The following is a 16,398-nucleotide window of genomic DNA, read 5'->3' as shown; positions in this document are numbered from 1 at the left end:
TATACACTCCAAACCTCCATCTCCTTATGGCCCGCATGCGGGATGATAAGACCGAGAGCTGCCACCACAAGACAGGACCTGAGAATGGAAGAGAACTAAAACTTGGTCAAGGGAGAGTGATTCCTGTGTGTTAAAAGGGCTGTGGGCAGAGGGCCAGGTAGGCCCTAGTGGCTTGGACTGTGCAAAATGCTGTCTCCAAAATGGTGCCCAGGCAGATGTGCTTCCCCTTCCCCTCTAGTCAGTCTTGGACTGCCCTAGGAAGATATGAACCATGACGGCAGACATCCCAACATCTTGGTCCGGTGTGGTGTGCTCAGAAGCATTCCAGTGGGAGCTGGAGATCAGCTCCCCCACTCAGAAAGCCTCATAAAAGGCCAGCAGGAAGGCCATCTGGAAAAGCTGGGCTTCAAAAGGTGAACCACAAATAGCCAGAAGCTGGTACAGAATACTGGCCAGAATGGTGACTGTTATAGAAGTCCAATACAGGACTGTTATAGGAGTCCACCACCATCAGCCCTCCAGAGCCCTGTGGGCGGTGAATGAGTCTCACATGTCTGGGTTACTGTGAGCCCTGCTGAAGAAGGAGATGGCTGCCAGATGACACCTCATTATCCTGGGGGCTAAGCCACATGCCTTTAAATGAGTCGGGTATTGGACCATGGTCTCTGAGGTAGGCCAGTGGGCTGCACTGCCAGTGCTGGCTGAAAATGCCTGGAAGCTGGAGCAGGCCCCAGAGAGTGGAGGAAGTGACAAAATGGAGTACTCCTTACATTATGGTGTGTTTCCAAGATCCCACAGGTCCATTGGAAACTGTCTGGAGTACGGCATGCAGCTGTGGCCAGGCTGAAGAACCTCTCCATCTGGAATCAAAACAAGACATCACAACAACATGCAGTGTATTTGTAATGATTTCAAGTAAATGTGTGCATGTGTCTTTAAATGCTTGGTTTGAGCTAGGTGAAGAGTGGGGGTGAGAGAGGGAAGAGTGAGTGATATGATTGGTTGATGACTGAAAGTGTGGGCGGAGTGAATGCAGTTTAGACTGACAGGGTGGAGAGAAAGGTTTCAGTCAGAAGAAAGCAGGCTAGCTGTGTGCTGCCTGAATATGTTGAAGTGTTTATGAGAGAAATATAACCTGTGTGGAACTTGAACTGAGCATGTTTGTGAAAGGACACTCAGTCAGGGAAAGGGAGGCCAGCTGTGTGCTGCCTGAGCAGGTTTAATATTTCTGTGAATAAGAGTCAGAGAAAGAGAGGCTAGCTATGTGCTGCTTGAGGAGTTTTAAGCATTTCTGTGAGACAAATATTGAGATAGTGAAAGAGGCTAACTGTGTGTGAAGCCTTGGAAGAGATCTGTGTGAATGAGAGTAAATGAAGTGACTTTAAGAACCGAGAACCACTTTTATGAAACCAGTACGCTTCTTAACTAAATAAAAGTTTATTTTGTTTTGTTATATCCCAGTGTAGCTGTCATTGCTATATTCCATTCCTATCCTCAGGGCCACATAGAACCACGAAGGAGCCTGACGCTTTGGGAACGTTACCAAAGGGAAAATTTAAATAAAATATCTTGGAATAAAATATTCCTGGTGGCAGCAGACTACCCAGAGGGTTAAGGGATAGATTAAAAGAAAAATCTGCCCTAAAGAAAGTAAAGGTCGTAACAGTATTGGTTAATTATGTTTTGATGTTCTAGAAATTGTTGTGATGTTAGCTATTGGGATTATTATTCAATACCTATTGAAAGATACGCGTGGTCTGAGATTTATTTTGTTGTTTGTTTCATTTTTAACCTTACTGTTCTCCCCAATAAGAAACGAAAGTGACAGTGATGTGGATTTTCCAGGAAAAATTGAATGTTCCTACTCAGATTCAATTAACGTACATATTTAAATAATGTCAGCAAAATTTGAGGCATGTGCAAACCTGTGCACCATGTGCAAACCTGGGCCATGTACAAGCGCTAAGATTTGTCCATTCTTCATATCCCACATTCAGCTCGTTTAGATGAATTGACTATATTTACATATATTGAGTGGAAGGTTTTCCACTGAAACTATAAATTTGGGGGAAAAAATTGCCTCATATCACTGGTAACTTGTAACATTTTTCCATACTTTGTTTTATCCTCACAACTATTCATGTATATTAATGTGTTGAGAATATTTACAGTGTTCAAAAGAAACCACAATAAACGTCCAAACTAGATGACCCTAGAGATCCCTTCCACCCTACGATTCTATGATTCTAGGATAATGAAGCAAACTTGGGTATGCTGAAGATCCATTCTGTCATTTTTCATCTTGTGCAGATGAATGACAGGAAATAAGATTCAATGAGTGAACAGAACAGATTATTTATAAGAGTAAAATACTTGTGATAGATTTATATTGCAATGCTATGGAGAGTTACTCCGGTCTAAGTCCATTGATTTCAGTGGGCTTCGACTGGAGTAACTTACCATAGGATTGCATTGTTAGTTAATGTAATCTGGGAGCAAATATTTTTTAATTGTCTCTTGTTTTGAGCACTTGAGGCTCAGATTTGCTAATAACTTACTGGCTGTATGCAGCCAAAATACTCTCAGACTAGTAATCGTTTTAGAGCCATAGACTTATATATGCCAACACATCTGTTATGTTCATACGGTGTATGAACATCGTCCTCTTAAGTGGAGTAAGCTGTGAAGATCAGTGGTCAAATACAAGAACCTTATGCTGTTTACTCCCTAAAATATGTATTTAAACTGCCAAATGTTGTATCGTTACATACATGCTAGAAACACTATGTTTGAAGAAGTCATATATGAGAAGTGACTCCCTAGCATGAAGTAATCTATTTATAATTTTTCTGTTGCTGTGAGTACATGTGCCTTCCTTGATGAATGTTCCGATCTTGTGTATAACTAGATATTAGTGTTGATCTGCTTAATTTGAGAGGTCCAGTAAGTAAGTGCTATGAACATCTTATCAGACAGCTACAGGCTGGACATTTTACGCTGTTCCAAGATTTGTTTATGAATCTTCAAGTGCTGTCCTACATCTTCTTGCCAACTAAAATTTCCACTGATTACTTATGAATAGAAAATTCTTGTCCTTCCTATTTGTTCAAATAAATTTAGCCTGAGCTTTTTATATATTCAGAAATAGTTTCCCTGCTTTGAAGCTTTGTTTTAGTCTGCACTCCTTTGATGTAGTTGGGAATAGCATGGTTGATAATGCCTCCACCTGAAGGAAACTTAATACACTTGCTTAAAAATTTAGACTGTTGAACATGTGTCCTTATGGACTTTTGAGTCTTTGCAGTTTCAAACTGATTAGGCAGCACAGGGCAACTGAGTGGGCGGCCTCCCAGTCCTCGCACTCAGTTGCCCTGTGCTGCTGCCACCACCAACATGGAGCAGAGCCAGTTACATACTGGGAATTACTGAAACAGGACTGGGAGGACCTAAGTTCAGATCTCTCCCATAGAAATCAAATCCCTCCTTATTGAATGTCCTTGAAGCTATTGCCATCCGTTAGTCTAAATTACTTCACTGTGGAGTTGTGGGGACAAAAATGTACCATTGCACACCGGTTTATATCCTACCAAAGTCTTATCAAAGTTTTTGAAGCTTTCATTCAGCCTAAGGGGTCTTCCTCCATCTTAAGTAGTGCTTCCTCTGAAGGAAGCTTTGAATTTTGCTTAATGGAGTGGTAGGATACAAGCCTCTGCCTCTGGAGGAAGACCTGGCTAAAAATATAAGAGAAATAAATATTAATAAGTAATATCTGTGTAAACTAAAGTATTCATGTATAATAATGGTGGTGTAAGTAATGTAACCTTGAACTTTTGGCATTGAGGTTTCATGGCAAGCAGTGCACGCGTAAGCCTTGATGGAAGGAGCAGTAATGGATGACTATGCTTTGTAATAGCTCGGTCTTTGTTTTTATTCCAGTGTAATTGTGGTGTTTCTTATCTGGATACCTTAAAGGCTCATAAAAACATGCCATAGTCAATTCTTCCAACCTCTACAGCTCGTGTGTTCCATCCAAGAAGGAGTAGGAAGTGCTGTACCTTCCTTTCTCCCATAGCTCCACGTGGCTGTCTTGGCAAAGAAATTGTTTGCTCTAGCAGGAGTTGCTGTTCTTATGGCAGCTGCCATTAGAGCAAAATACAAACTTTTAAAAAGTCTGAATGAGAGACGTAATTGCTGAAGGCTGGCCTCCTGGTAATGCATAGGTAGCTTCTGCATTTTACTTCATTCACATTTTAATATCTTACTGAACTCAACTAGACCAATTCACTTCCTTGTTTCAGCTGTGCTTGAGAGAGGCAGGTGATAGAAGACTGAGGGAAGAGCAATAAAGAATGCACAGGGATGGGAAGAAGAGACACTGAAACAGAGAGACACATGCTGATTAGATGTGGGGGAGCTGTGTGTATCAGGTCAGTCAAATATTTGCTGCAGGCCTGCAAGAAAGGTTCCATTGAAACTTTTCAGTTTTGAAGACAAATGTCCTCAGAAGTGACCCCAACTGCAACGTCCTCACCCAACCTCTTGAGTGATGGCTAGTGTCATATAAGAGGTGTAAATATGCCTTTTTGTGCCTCTCTGTGTGTGACAAAATTAGTGTCTAGTAGCAGATTAAAGATATACAAAAATTTACAGGGTATAAGCCTTCATGAGTATGAAAGTTTATACCCTGGATAGTTTTGTTGGTCCTTAAGGTGCTACTGGATTCTAAGTTTGTTCTGCTACTACAGCTGCCCACCTTGAAAACTCTCTGTGTACACATATCTAAAAAAAAAAAAAGTACCTTTAGGTTATAGCAAGCCTTGTTACAGTACTTTGCTTAGCTGGTTATACTGCTTTCTCTCACGGTGCTGTGAACTGGTACGTGCTTGTACTGTAGGCTCAGAAAATGGTTCAGTGCTCAAAATGGCCTTGTCTTGGTTCTTCCTTTTTTATATTCACCACAGTTTTGTTTTCTGGCTCCCTGTTCTACCTGTCTGTTTGACTTCAGCTGATGAAACTGTATGGCAAGGAAAGAATGAACATGAGTGAGACAGGGAACTCCTTCAGGTGTTTTTTTGACAGCTCCTTTTCCTCGGTCCTAATAATGCATGTTAGGATTATTTTGGCCCTCTAAAAGCACCTGCTTGATAGCTGATAGCCAGCTAGATCTTTTGTCAGTATAGGAAAAATTGGCTTTGTTTGAACATTACACAAAATCATAAACTAACTATAGTTAGTATGATAGCTAGCATGCAGACCACTTTACTGTGATCAGAATATGTCAGATCTGGCTTGTTCTCCAGTACTGATTTCTCACTGTGAAATCAGGCTGGGATATATTTTCTTCATTTATGTCCTGCCTTTCTTCCTCTGTGGGGGCCCAAAGCTGCCTACATCATTTTCCTTTCCTCCATTTTATCCTCATGACAACTGTGTGAGGCAGGTTATGCTTAGTATGTGACTGGGCCAAAGTCACCTATCAGGCTTCCATGGCAAAATGGGGATTTGAATATGGGTCTCCCAGATCTTAGTAAGACACTTTGACCCTTGCATTACACTAGCTTAAGCAGGAATACTTACTTATTTTGTGTAGGGGGGCAGATGAAAAAGGGAAGGTGGAGAGATCAGCATTTGGTGAGTGAGACAAACCAAGATTTGCTTGTCTGTGAGATGAATTATGATTTCAGAAACTAAAAACAATAAAACATAGTCTTCTGTTATGTATGAACCAAGTCAGTATTTTCAGAACACTTGCCTAGCACATAGCATAATATTGTAACAGTTTGAGAACGCTGCTCCAAGGTATAAGACGGATTTTACAGAAGTATGTTTTAAATATCCATCTTCAGACACATAACAAAACTTTAAATACAAAATGCCCCTCTGATACCAAATTTCAGTTGTTCATTACTGTAACGTTTTTGCCTTAGATGTTGCTTCAAGTAACTTTACATTTACAAGGATATTTGATTTTAAAGATGCCTTTGCTTGGAGAATAAGTAATATGAGATTTTAACTGGACATGCTTGGTTTGAAAAACCTGACTGGCTTGGCAACCTACTAGTTATGTACTCCTCTTGCAAAATGGCCAGGACTGACTTTAATAACCACCCAGATGAGAGGGAGCAGCTGATTATCAAGAATGGCCAGTTCATGCATTACTTTAAAAAAAAAAATGTGCTGCCTTATTACTTTAATACAGCAAATTACAAACGTTTTGTGGTTTTAAATGACACGATTTCCTTGCATAAACTACCCCCCCCCCAGTTGCTGCTGCCTATATCAGTTGTGGGAAGACGGCTATTTAAGTGCACATTCTTCACTTTTAGCGTTGCCAGTCCCCCAACCTCTGCCCCCCCCCACTACCACTCACCTGCTGGTGTGGGGGAAAGTGTGGGGAATGAGCCCAGGACCTCCGGAGCACAGCCCCACATGCTCTGGAGCATTTCCTTGTGCCAGGAAAGATGTAATTCCCAGTATGACATGGAAGAGCTCCAGCACACATAAGTCCCCCCCCCCGTGTGTCCCTCCACAACTCCCCTTTCCCCGGTTTTGGCTTCAGGGGACCTAGCAAGTGGCAACCATACTCACTCTCAGTTTTGTGTCTGAATTCAAATCTTGTCTGAATGTAGTCTGCATTCTTTAAAATTGTCAGTCTGTTTTTTGGTAAAATGTGTTAAGTGTTGCACATAATAAACTTTTATAAAATCACTATATGCGAAATAAAAAGCATTTCCACTCCTGCCCTTAAAATGTCTACAGTTTCTCCACCTAGAGTTCTACCAAAACTTCTACGCTTGTTTTAGGCCTGCTTCCATTTTAACATTTCTGCTGCACATTCTAAATGTTTTCCTCCTTTGTGATTACAACAAAACTCTATTTCTTCAAAGTTCTCTGATATGTAAATTGCCAGCATTGTTTAATTTAATCTTTCCCACACATGCATTCACACTTGTCTCATGCTAGTGATAGATTTGCACTTTACATAACAAACTGACTTTATGGAAATAGTTTCTTAAGTCTTGCCATCCTCTAAGTGCAAATAAATAGCTTTTTAAAGAAATAAAATTTGCATTTGTGAAATGTGATAATATGACAACTAAGAAGTGCTAAAGTTGCTGACAGCATAAAAATTGTCTTACAGGCAATTTGCCTGTTTGCCTCCAAATAATTACAATTCTACTTTGATTTTTTTGGGTCGCAAGTTAAAGCCTCCTCAATGCAAACCAGCCTGTCATAGACTGGTAACAAAGTGACAGTGTGGGATCTTGCTTTTTAATATCTAATGCAACTTCTTTGTTCTGCCTTATGAGGTGGGTGATAGGAAAAATCTTGCAATTACTTTTGTTTAAAGATACTTTTTATATCATTTCCTGTTTCATAGCTAGCTTTTAAAAATGTACACTCACACAAAAGTTGAGGCTGGGATCCAAAGTACCTTACAGTTAGTTCTGTGCATGAAGGGAATGTTTAGTTTCTGTTTATTCAACTGCATCCCTCTTTTCCTATACTACATAACGCAACATTTTTAAAATTAAAGGTATGCACAAAAGTGTTTCTTGGAATGGAAGGGGGGGGGTTGAAAAAAAAAGTCGGCATCCCATTGATTAGACCAAAAGTCTGGGCATACCTAAACTCTCCCAGTCTATGTACACAATCCCAATTTTGTTTTTGCTACTTTTTAAATTATATGAACCCTTGTGCCTGGGAACTGGAATTGGTCATAGCTGCCTCCATGTGTACATGCTGTGGCAAATACGTTGTCACGATACAATATGTGAAGTAGCCTTGATTTATCTGTTTATTGTACCTTCCTTCTAAGCTCTCTTCCCTAAGAAAGAATTTAAATCCAGTGTTGACTCATTTTGTTTAACAAAAACAGCTATGCTGCTGGTGTTCTAACATTTTAGACTGACGCAAACACAAATTTGGGTAAAATACATGATGTGTTCACTCCAGCTTATTTCTGAAACAGCATTTACATTGGTGAGCAAACTACCAATGTGCTTTATGTCTTAATGTATCAACTGAGACCTCTGTTATGAGCTTATCTCCTTAGAACTTGCAATTTTTTACTTGTACAGATAACATGAAAGAAAAGGTGCAACACATAGAGCAGCTCTGAGCCTTTACTGTACATTATGTTTGCAACGTTTTGTCTTGCTGGCTTATAGTATATTTCAATATGGCTTCTGTTTTCAAACAGGTTGCCATTTTTGAAAGGGTCAGCCAGAATCTAGCCACAAACTGTTTCAAACACAGCCTTTCTAGACAATCTGTTTTCACAGCAGGGAATATCCCGTGGTTACTGGTTTTGCTAAGCTCTTCAAGGTACTGTTCCAGTTACTATTGCAGTGGTTCTGCAGTTTTGCTTCTCTTTCTAAACTGCTGAATAAAATTGCCACCTAGTGTGAATCTATTCTGATGCTAAGTGCTGTGTGGAACATTATCATAGGTACCTGTAAAGTAGTCCTGTAACATCATTAGTGACCTGTGACTTGTAACATAACTCCTTCTTCTTAATCTCAGCATTACCTTGTTCACATATTAAGACATATTTTAGAAGATCTTAAGACATGGGGCATTCCCACTTTTCTTTACTGCCTTAAAGGAAGTCATGACTAGCTTTTAAAAATGGTTGCAAGTGGCAAATAACCACAGGACTCCCCAACAGTACTAATTTCCCCTTTTCTTTGTTTTCGGTGCCTTCTTCCCTGTTCAGCTTTAAAGTGCACACAGTTTGAGGGTGGGGTGGAGAAGAAAAAAATGCATCTATGCTTGATAGTATGGAAGCAAGGCTACCCTTTTCCTCACATTTTTACACACGGGTGGCAAATTGAGCTGCTGGTGTTGGATCAAGGCTAGTGCAATGAAGATGAATTGCCTGGGAAGACCCTTATGTACAGCAGGGGAAGCACCAACAGCATATTGCTCTACAAGGATTTTTCTTTCGGTACTTGGCCGCTAGTCTGAACTTCTCTCTTGTTGTCTGAACATAGTCTTGAGTATTAAGTACTTCCATTTCAATGCTGTTGACAATTTCTCCCTGTTCTTCTACCAAAAGTGAGATTTGGATGAATACGTCCTTTAAATCTTTCACCTGGTTTTCAAGATTGATCAGTTCTTTGTGTCTTTGTTCAATCTCAGATAATTGAGTTTTAGTAATCTTAACCTCGGTAAGTAGGTTTTCATTAAAAATTTCCCATTTTCCTTGTTGAACCATATCGTTGGCTTCTTCCTCGGATACATCTTTTCCAGCCACCTCAAGCTGACGTACAATAAAGGTCTTACATTTTTCTTGCTTGGCAGTTATAGCATCATTGTACAGAAACATGATATTTTGGAAGCGGTGGAATAAGACAGCACGCTGAGAACTAAGAACCCTTACAACAGCAGATGATGAACCGTGTTCTTTTTCTGCCTTTTTCACTGTTTTTGACAAGTCATCCAAACACTTGCTAATGTGCTCTGCTTGAATTTTTATCTCTCTTGTAACACTGCATTCCTTTTTAAGAATGCTGAATCTTCTCATGGAAGCTACTAGGCTCTTTTGTTGCTGACTAAACTTTTGAACATCTTCTGCCAAATCGTTGATATCATTGTGAAGTCTCTGGATTTCATTCAGGTATCTTTCTGTTACGGGCTCCTTTTCAAAAATAACAGCTGATTGTTCAAACTCTGCTTGTTCATCTGACACAACACTAGGAACATGGCTGTTTTCTTCCAATAGCTGTAGTTCCTTTGCTCGCAGTTTAAGCTCTTGAAGGCGGTCTTTCATCTTCTGTAGAATTCACTATGGTTCCTCCGTCATATACCGCAATAGCAATGAGTCCCTAGGGATTAAAAACCACTTTTAATGATAATTTATGTACTCATAGACATGTTACATGGATGATAGAAAGCTGTAGGTATAAAGAAAAGGAAGTTAGAAAAATGCAGCAGCACAAACTAAGTAAATGCATGCCCATAAGAGCAAGAAGTGTTTTTCCTTAGACTCACTATGTAAATCATTGGTCAGTAACCAGCTGCAGGGAGAAGCACATACTGGCTCACAATATTCTGGTTTTGCCCCGGGCGGGGGTGGGTTGGGGTTGATGTTGAACGGAGTGTCTTGGTCTGATACATGGCATAGTAAGTATGCTGTAGGCTTGTATGCTTCCCTCTCTTTTTGAAATCCCCTCTTATCCTTTTGGAACTGGCAGCAGAGCAGGTTTTAACCATTGGCTCTCATGTAGATATAAGCGTGGAATCTTATGAAGTCAGTGGGTTTAGTACAGGAATTCTGCACAGGCTTTTACTATCAACCAGGTTTGAAATTGGTCAAAGCTAACTATGTGTTTAAAGAAGAATATAAGTAAATACACAAGCAACACATGGCACCCTGTATGCACATTCATGTACATGGCTTAAGTATTTGAAAATTATATTTAAATATTTTTGTATTTAAAAACCTTATATATCATGTAAGGCACAAACTTTCACAATTTTCCTAAATTAATTTATAACTCTTTTAGCCTTTCCTTACAGGTGCTCTTATACTGTGGCATGATTTTCAACAAATACAATTATTAATTAACAATTATTAATTATTAATTAACACAATTATTAATTAACAATACTAATAATAATGTAGAATAGGTATATAATTCCAGTATCCTTAGCATTTTAGAAGTTATTGGGCCATCATGTTTCAGTGCCAGTTGTTGGAAAATTGCATTTCACAAGAAAAAATGGCATGTGAATCAATTTTTATTCTGATAATTTCTGGTAATTTCTTGGAATTGCAAAATTGTTAACTTCCATAGCAGAAAATGTAGTTCAAGGTAAGTCTTCAGTAATGTTACAAAATTGCTTTGCCAGAGTAAAGTATTCTTAGGAAATTCAGTTTGAAGCGTGTGAAAATAATCTATAATAGTGATTCACGCTGGTAGTAGTGACCTGAAAAATCTCTTGTGGCACATTGACATCAGGAATTCAGTATCACTAACAGATCCGTAATTAAAGAGTAAATTGGCAGTATTTTTCAGTCAGTGGCAAGAGCATTATCTTGGATTGCAATAAATTTAATTATTGCAAAAATCAGCAAATTTTGATTTGAAATATTTTAAATTTACCGTTACTGCATACTGTGCCGAGAACCTCTATAATAACCAAATTAGACAACACTAAGGTTATTATATTTTCATATTCTCTCCCTCCCCACCATTGTAGTAAAGCTTACAATTTTACGAACCATTTAATTTTTTTCCTAAACTTGTGTTCCTAATGGTTATGAATAGTCTGTTGCAGCAAAAATACATAAGAATCTTGTGTAATCTTAAAGAGTTTTTATTCTAGCATAAATTTTTGTGAACAAGAATGAGGCCGCTAATCTATGAAGTCTTATGCTGGAGAGGGAAAAAAATAGTTGCACAAGACTACTGTTTGTTAAGCGCTGAAATTCTTTTCCTAGCAAAGCAAATTTGTCCCTAAATTGCTCCTGCCCCTTTACAATGGCAGACAAGCACAAGCTATCTCTCATCTATTGTGTTACTTGTCTACTTCTGGTGAATCTACTCATGGATGCTGCATTGGGACTAGCGCAAAAATCATCTGGAAAGGCCCTTGTGTACACATTTCTTTATTACTAATGTATGACCTAAATGATACTGGGTGGAGATCACTGAGGTAATACTCTCAGAGAAAGTCAGTATGATTCATAGTTCATAGGGCAGCATTGCTCATAATGAAGCAAGAGTTGCACTTGTCAATTTACAGTGACAAACTTAAATAAAAAGCGCCATAAATGTATATATTGTTCAGAAAAAAACTTATAATAGATTGAGCTGATGATTTTGGTGAAGAAATCTTTGAATGTGGTTTCTCTAATCTCATCCCAGAGGTTGATACAATGTTTTTAATGCCCTGTTTTTTAGAGTTGTTACTTATCTGTAAAGATTGCTATTTCAGATTGAAACATTCAACATGCTACCAGTGTAGTAGCATTCTATGCTCAGTATAAGTGCATTTGTAGGTAGTGTAATTGCAACCTGTAATATACATTGGATAATACTGTCCATTTTTAATTAAATAGAGAAACAGCAAGTTTATGAATTGCTCCAAACCTATTAAATGTGTGACTGTTTTCTGCAGAAGTTTTAGCTTCTATTGTAAAGTAGATCTCACGTACAAGTTTTGGGCAACAAGCTTAAAATATCCTGTTTTTAATTTTTTCTAGTAAACTGAATGCCTTGAACAGTTTCTGGGCTTAACATATTCCAGTTTTCTTTCTGGAACAGCCGTGTCCTTTTGGGGACACTTGGGAATATCTTTTTTTAAAAAAAATTAGGTTTTCTAAGTGTTTATGTAGACAGCACGTATTTCGAACTAGATATAAATTCATTTTAGAGTGGTGTGGTGCGGCATGTGAGATTAAACATTGTTACATTTTGAACTAGAAGCTGTTACTGTCCATTTACCCAGCTGCAAATCAGTGCAAGACAAAGTTTTCCAGAATAAAATGTATACATGGCATGGAGAAGAATAAGTGTAAGAATAAGGACATTTTGTCTTTTCTGAATTACGGAGGGCTAGTGCTATATGTGGTATCACTGGTTGGATTTTACCAGCTTTACCACTTGACCTTGCCTAGTTTCCCTCCTCACGATGGCCTGTGTTCCAGTATCTTCTGTCCATGTGAATCCAGTAAACTCCACCATATCCCTTTCAGTGGTCAAAAGGGACCCCTTCTCATTCTTTCACCCGTGGAAAATGCTGGTGGATTCAGTTATTATTATATGAAGTATTATATGAAGAAGTATTATTAAATCACTTTTTAAGTGTTAATCTTCTGTGCTTTTTTAAACATAAGTTTTAATTTGTAAATGAAGATGGCACCAATGGGTTTTATTGAGAGGTTCAGGACGCAAATTGTAGTGACTCAAGAGAATTCAAAATTTGCTAATATTTTAATTTAAATTTTCGGAGACTGTTAGCAATATTACAATTGCACAGTAGGTTCTAATTTACATAGAAACGTGTATTTTGGAATTCTGGGTTCCTTCAGAAGTTTGGCTTGTGAGAGGTTCCAGTGAAAAGATCTGTCATGGCAGACAGTCTGCTCCCTTCTACTAATTTTCCATGCTATTCATAGCCATGGAGGAGGGCTCTGTGTGTGTGTGTTTTAGGGTGTTGTGAGTTCAAAAGCCCATAATTGATGCTTGTGAACTATGAACATACGTCAGACTCTTTGATGAGCAGAAGATACATAGCAGCTGTGGGCATTCCTTGATTGATGAGATTGATTAATATGTAAAAGGCTTTGACAAATTAGAAAGCTTGAAAACTTTACAGCATAAGAATCGAGTGCAGTGGAAAATACATTGATTAATTTCTTCTCATTGTCTAGGATGAAACAAATTCTAAAGCATTATAAGACTAATTTTAAAATAGATATTATAGAAAATCTTTTATTTCTAAGAGCAGGTGAAAATCAGGGAAATACGGTGTTAATTTTGCCACCTGCAGCTACCTTACAAGCTGTTGCTTTAATTTTCTTTAAATTATTGCTGCCTTATTACAGGGCTCAATTAGTCCCAGGCACCAAATGGCCTTGAAACAGAACCCCAAAATTTCATTGTGTCATTTAGTATTTTTAGCGGTGGTTCCATTGTGGTATATCTCGGCATTTCTTGGTAGAAGTACAAACTTTAGTTATTTTTTTTGTATCAGAATGTTTTGTTATAGGACAAAGAAGTGCATGTGCATGGTGTTCTTACCACTTCTTGTTTATATGTTAACATTATACCATTCAGTGGTAGTAGGATTAATTCATTCCTTAACGGTTGCTTTCTGTCTTGGCTCCAATATTCAATTAAATGCGGTCTTTTAAAGCAGTAATGAAAAGGAAAAGTTACTGGGAGATGTTAGGCTAGGATAGGTTTTTGTTGCGACCACCAGGATTTGTCTAGGCCTGCCTTATTTGTATCATTTTTGACTTAACTAGCCCAAATTTGAGAAGCAGACATGCCCTAGATTAGACTTGTATTTAAAAGTAATTTGGATCCTTTTGTATTTAAGTAGGCATGACCTTTGATTGAATAAGTTTCTATATATAGTAGTAATTTTTTTCCTAAATATAAGATTGTCATTTCACTTAGGTGTACACATACACTCCTTTTCCATGATTACTGCAATAGTTCTGAATCTCTATAGCTATAATAAAATTCCCTAATGCAATTTATACCCTACTTCTGTTTTCGTTTTCTTCTGTCTCAATATTATTTTAAACTGTCTAATGAATATACAGAATTTTCAAATTAAAAAATGAATACAAGTACAAAAATAAAACAATCCCTTGTTCATACAGTGCTAAACTTGGCACTCTAAACTTTACAAGCCAAATAAATTGCTCTCCCAGAATATTGCTTCAAGTATTTTTTTGATTTAAGCCTGCCTTGTTCGGTATTAAGATGAGAATTTTGTGCAAAGAAAGGTTCTATTGACTTGGAAAATTAAAAGTGTGCTCTTGTCTTTAAGCTACTCCTGGCATGCTTCCAAAGGAAACAGTTTTGGTGCATAAAATGTGTTTAGCACATTAGTATTCATGTTCCCAAGCAGTAAACCTCTACAAACAAACCAATCAGAAACACTTTCATGTTTTGAATAGGGCAAGCACCCACTATTTTAAATATATTTTGACACTTAAGGCTTTTAAATTATACATGGTTTGGTATTCTTTGAGCAACAATAAAAGCAAACTACTTACCTTTAAGATCCTGAGTTGATGGATGCCTGAGTACTTCTGTGATAGGATCTGGTGCTTTAAAGTAATTTCCAGTATCCTTGTGAGTATAAATAATATGGCAGGAATATGATTTCCATTAAAGAACTTATGGTTGCTTAATCCTCCTAGACCTCAGTCACCTGGAAAATGCATCTTGGAAGGCTGTAGAATGTGAGAGTTGGACTGGTTGCAACTTATAGCAATAGAAGAGTAAATTGGTTACTTTATGCTTGGGGAATCTGGTTCTGCCTGTTGGAAACCCAGCCTTGCTTTGAGGCGGGCCATTCTATTCTAATTAGCCAACACTAGGAAGTATCTCTGCCTGGTTCACTAGTTACTGTACTTGTTGACTTAAAAGTGCAAATACATGTTGTTTTACAGGACTGCGTTCTTTTAAAAAAAACACCCTTCCCTGACCATTAGTTTTTGAAATGCAAAGATATGATATAGTATATTATGAGGAACCATAGATAAGGAAGAAAAGAGAGGTTTGCAAATGATAGCACAAGCAAAGTACTTCTATGTGTACACAGGGAAGTAGCCAACACCTTTAACTTCCAGTAGCAGTCCCTTGTGCCTAGTAGGATGTTCTGGAGGGACATTGCCATGGTAGTGCTATTAGGAGGGGGAAGTAGAAAAGCAGTTGTATGCATGTAGTATACCCATGTGTGACACTTTTGATACGAGACATTCAGTGTACAGAAGACTGAATCGTCTTTAACACAATATTTAATATGTAATGCATTTCTTCACTTGGCTCAAAGGGCTAGAGACTTTAAAAAAAGAAAGAAAGCTGGAAATTCAGAGAACCTACCACACCTATCATTACAATGCTATAGCACTATAGCGATATTTTTGTGCTGATTTAAAATTTTTTTTTAACTGTCCTGGTAGTCCAGGAAGGGGGGGGGGGGGCTGCTTCGGGTGCCAGAAAAAATGGCCTTGTTTGAAATGGCCACAGCATGTCACATAAGTGGATGTAAGTGTTGTTTGAAATTGCTACCCTCACATTGCTTTACATAAAGATGGGAAGCAATGGATAACACAGAGTTAAAATGGAAATGTGAAATGGCCCTGTGTCCCTCTTGTGGCTGCCACAAGGATTTTCAAACAAATGCGTTCAGGAATCTTTCACTAAAAGGAAATTAAAATCAGTATTCACACCTAATTAATGCACTTTTACCTCTGAAAGTATACATGATACTGTATCGTCCGCTGGTATCTCACATATCATTATGCATCACTAGCAGAGTTCTGAGCATGAATAAGAAAATTATGTTGCCCAAGTTGTTCAACTAGAGTCTTGTTAGATCTGTTAATAGAACAAGATGTGTAGTTGAGAATGAAACAGATGTATGTGTCTTCCATCAGATAAATTCATCTTTCTCTGTTCTTAAACTTTTGTAGCTTAGGTTTGGATCCCAGGGTAAATCTCTGCTGATGGAAGGGGTTTCTATCAGCAGAATAGGACTTCCTTACCTCCCACAAAAAATGATCCCTAATATGCTGCTTCTAGGGGGGACCAGCAGAGACAGCATGGGGGAAGTTGGAGGGCTGTAGTATGAAGGGGGAATCAGCAAAAAATTGGCCTCCCTTTGTTTTGACTAATCCAACACAGTCATATTGAAAATTACTTA

The 16,398-nt window shown here is 38.3% G+C and overlaps 2 protein-coding genes across 6 annotated transcripts in view; one reads left to right on the top strand and one right to left on the bottom strand.

The window, feature by feature from the left end:
- The window catches only part of ARL13B (ADP ribosylation factor like GTPase 13B), a 63,553-nt gene that overhangs the window by 15,778 nt on the left and 31,377 nt on the right, over window positions 1–16,398 (top strand). The gene's annotated exons all lie outside the window — the stretch shown is intronic.
- On the bottom strand, window positions 5,616–14,939 carry STX19 (syntaxin 19). Of its 2 annotated transcripts, XR_008596671.1 has the most exons (3): window positions 14,744–14,939; window positions 8,812–9,830; window positions 5,616–5,687 (listed from the first exon to the last, which is right to left on the bottom strand). XR_008596671.1 is itself a non-coding variant. In XM_054973621.1 (2 exons), exon 2 carries the CDS (start codon window positions 9,773–9,775, stop codon window positions 8,894–8,896), a length of 882 nt encoding a protein of 293 aa, XP_054829596.1. In that variant the 5' UTR covers window positions 9,776–9,830; window positions 14,744–14,939; the 3' UTR covers window positions 6,554–8,893. The 2 variants fall into 2 exon arrangements, 1 of the variants encoding a protein (XP_054829596.1); XM_054973621.1 differs by lacking the exon at window positions 5,616–5,687 and having other exon boundaries at window positions 6,554–9,830.

This window comes from Eublepharis macularius, chromosome 3 (assembly GCF_028583425.1).
Source record: "Eublepharis macularius isolate TG4126 chromosome 3, MPM_Emac_v1.0, whole genome shotgun sequence".
Taxonomy (NCBI): Eukaryota; Metazoa; Chordata; class Lepidosauria; order Squamata; family Eublepharidae; genus Eublepharis; species Eublepharis macularius.
Note: the sequence above shows the minus strand (reverse complement) of the source record. Positions and strands in the feature narration are given on the sequence as shown.

Coding starts and splice junctions, on each gene's coding strand:
- STX19 (XM_054973621.1), bottom strand. CDS start 9,775: ATGAAAGACCGCCTTCAAGAGCTTAAACTGCGAGCAAAGGAACTACAG.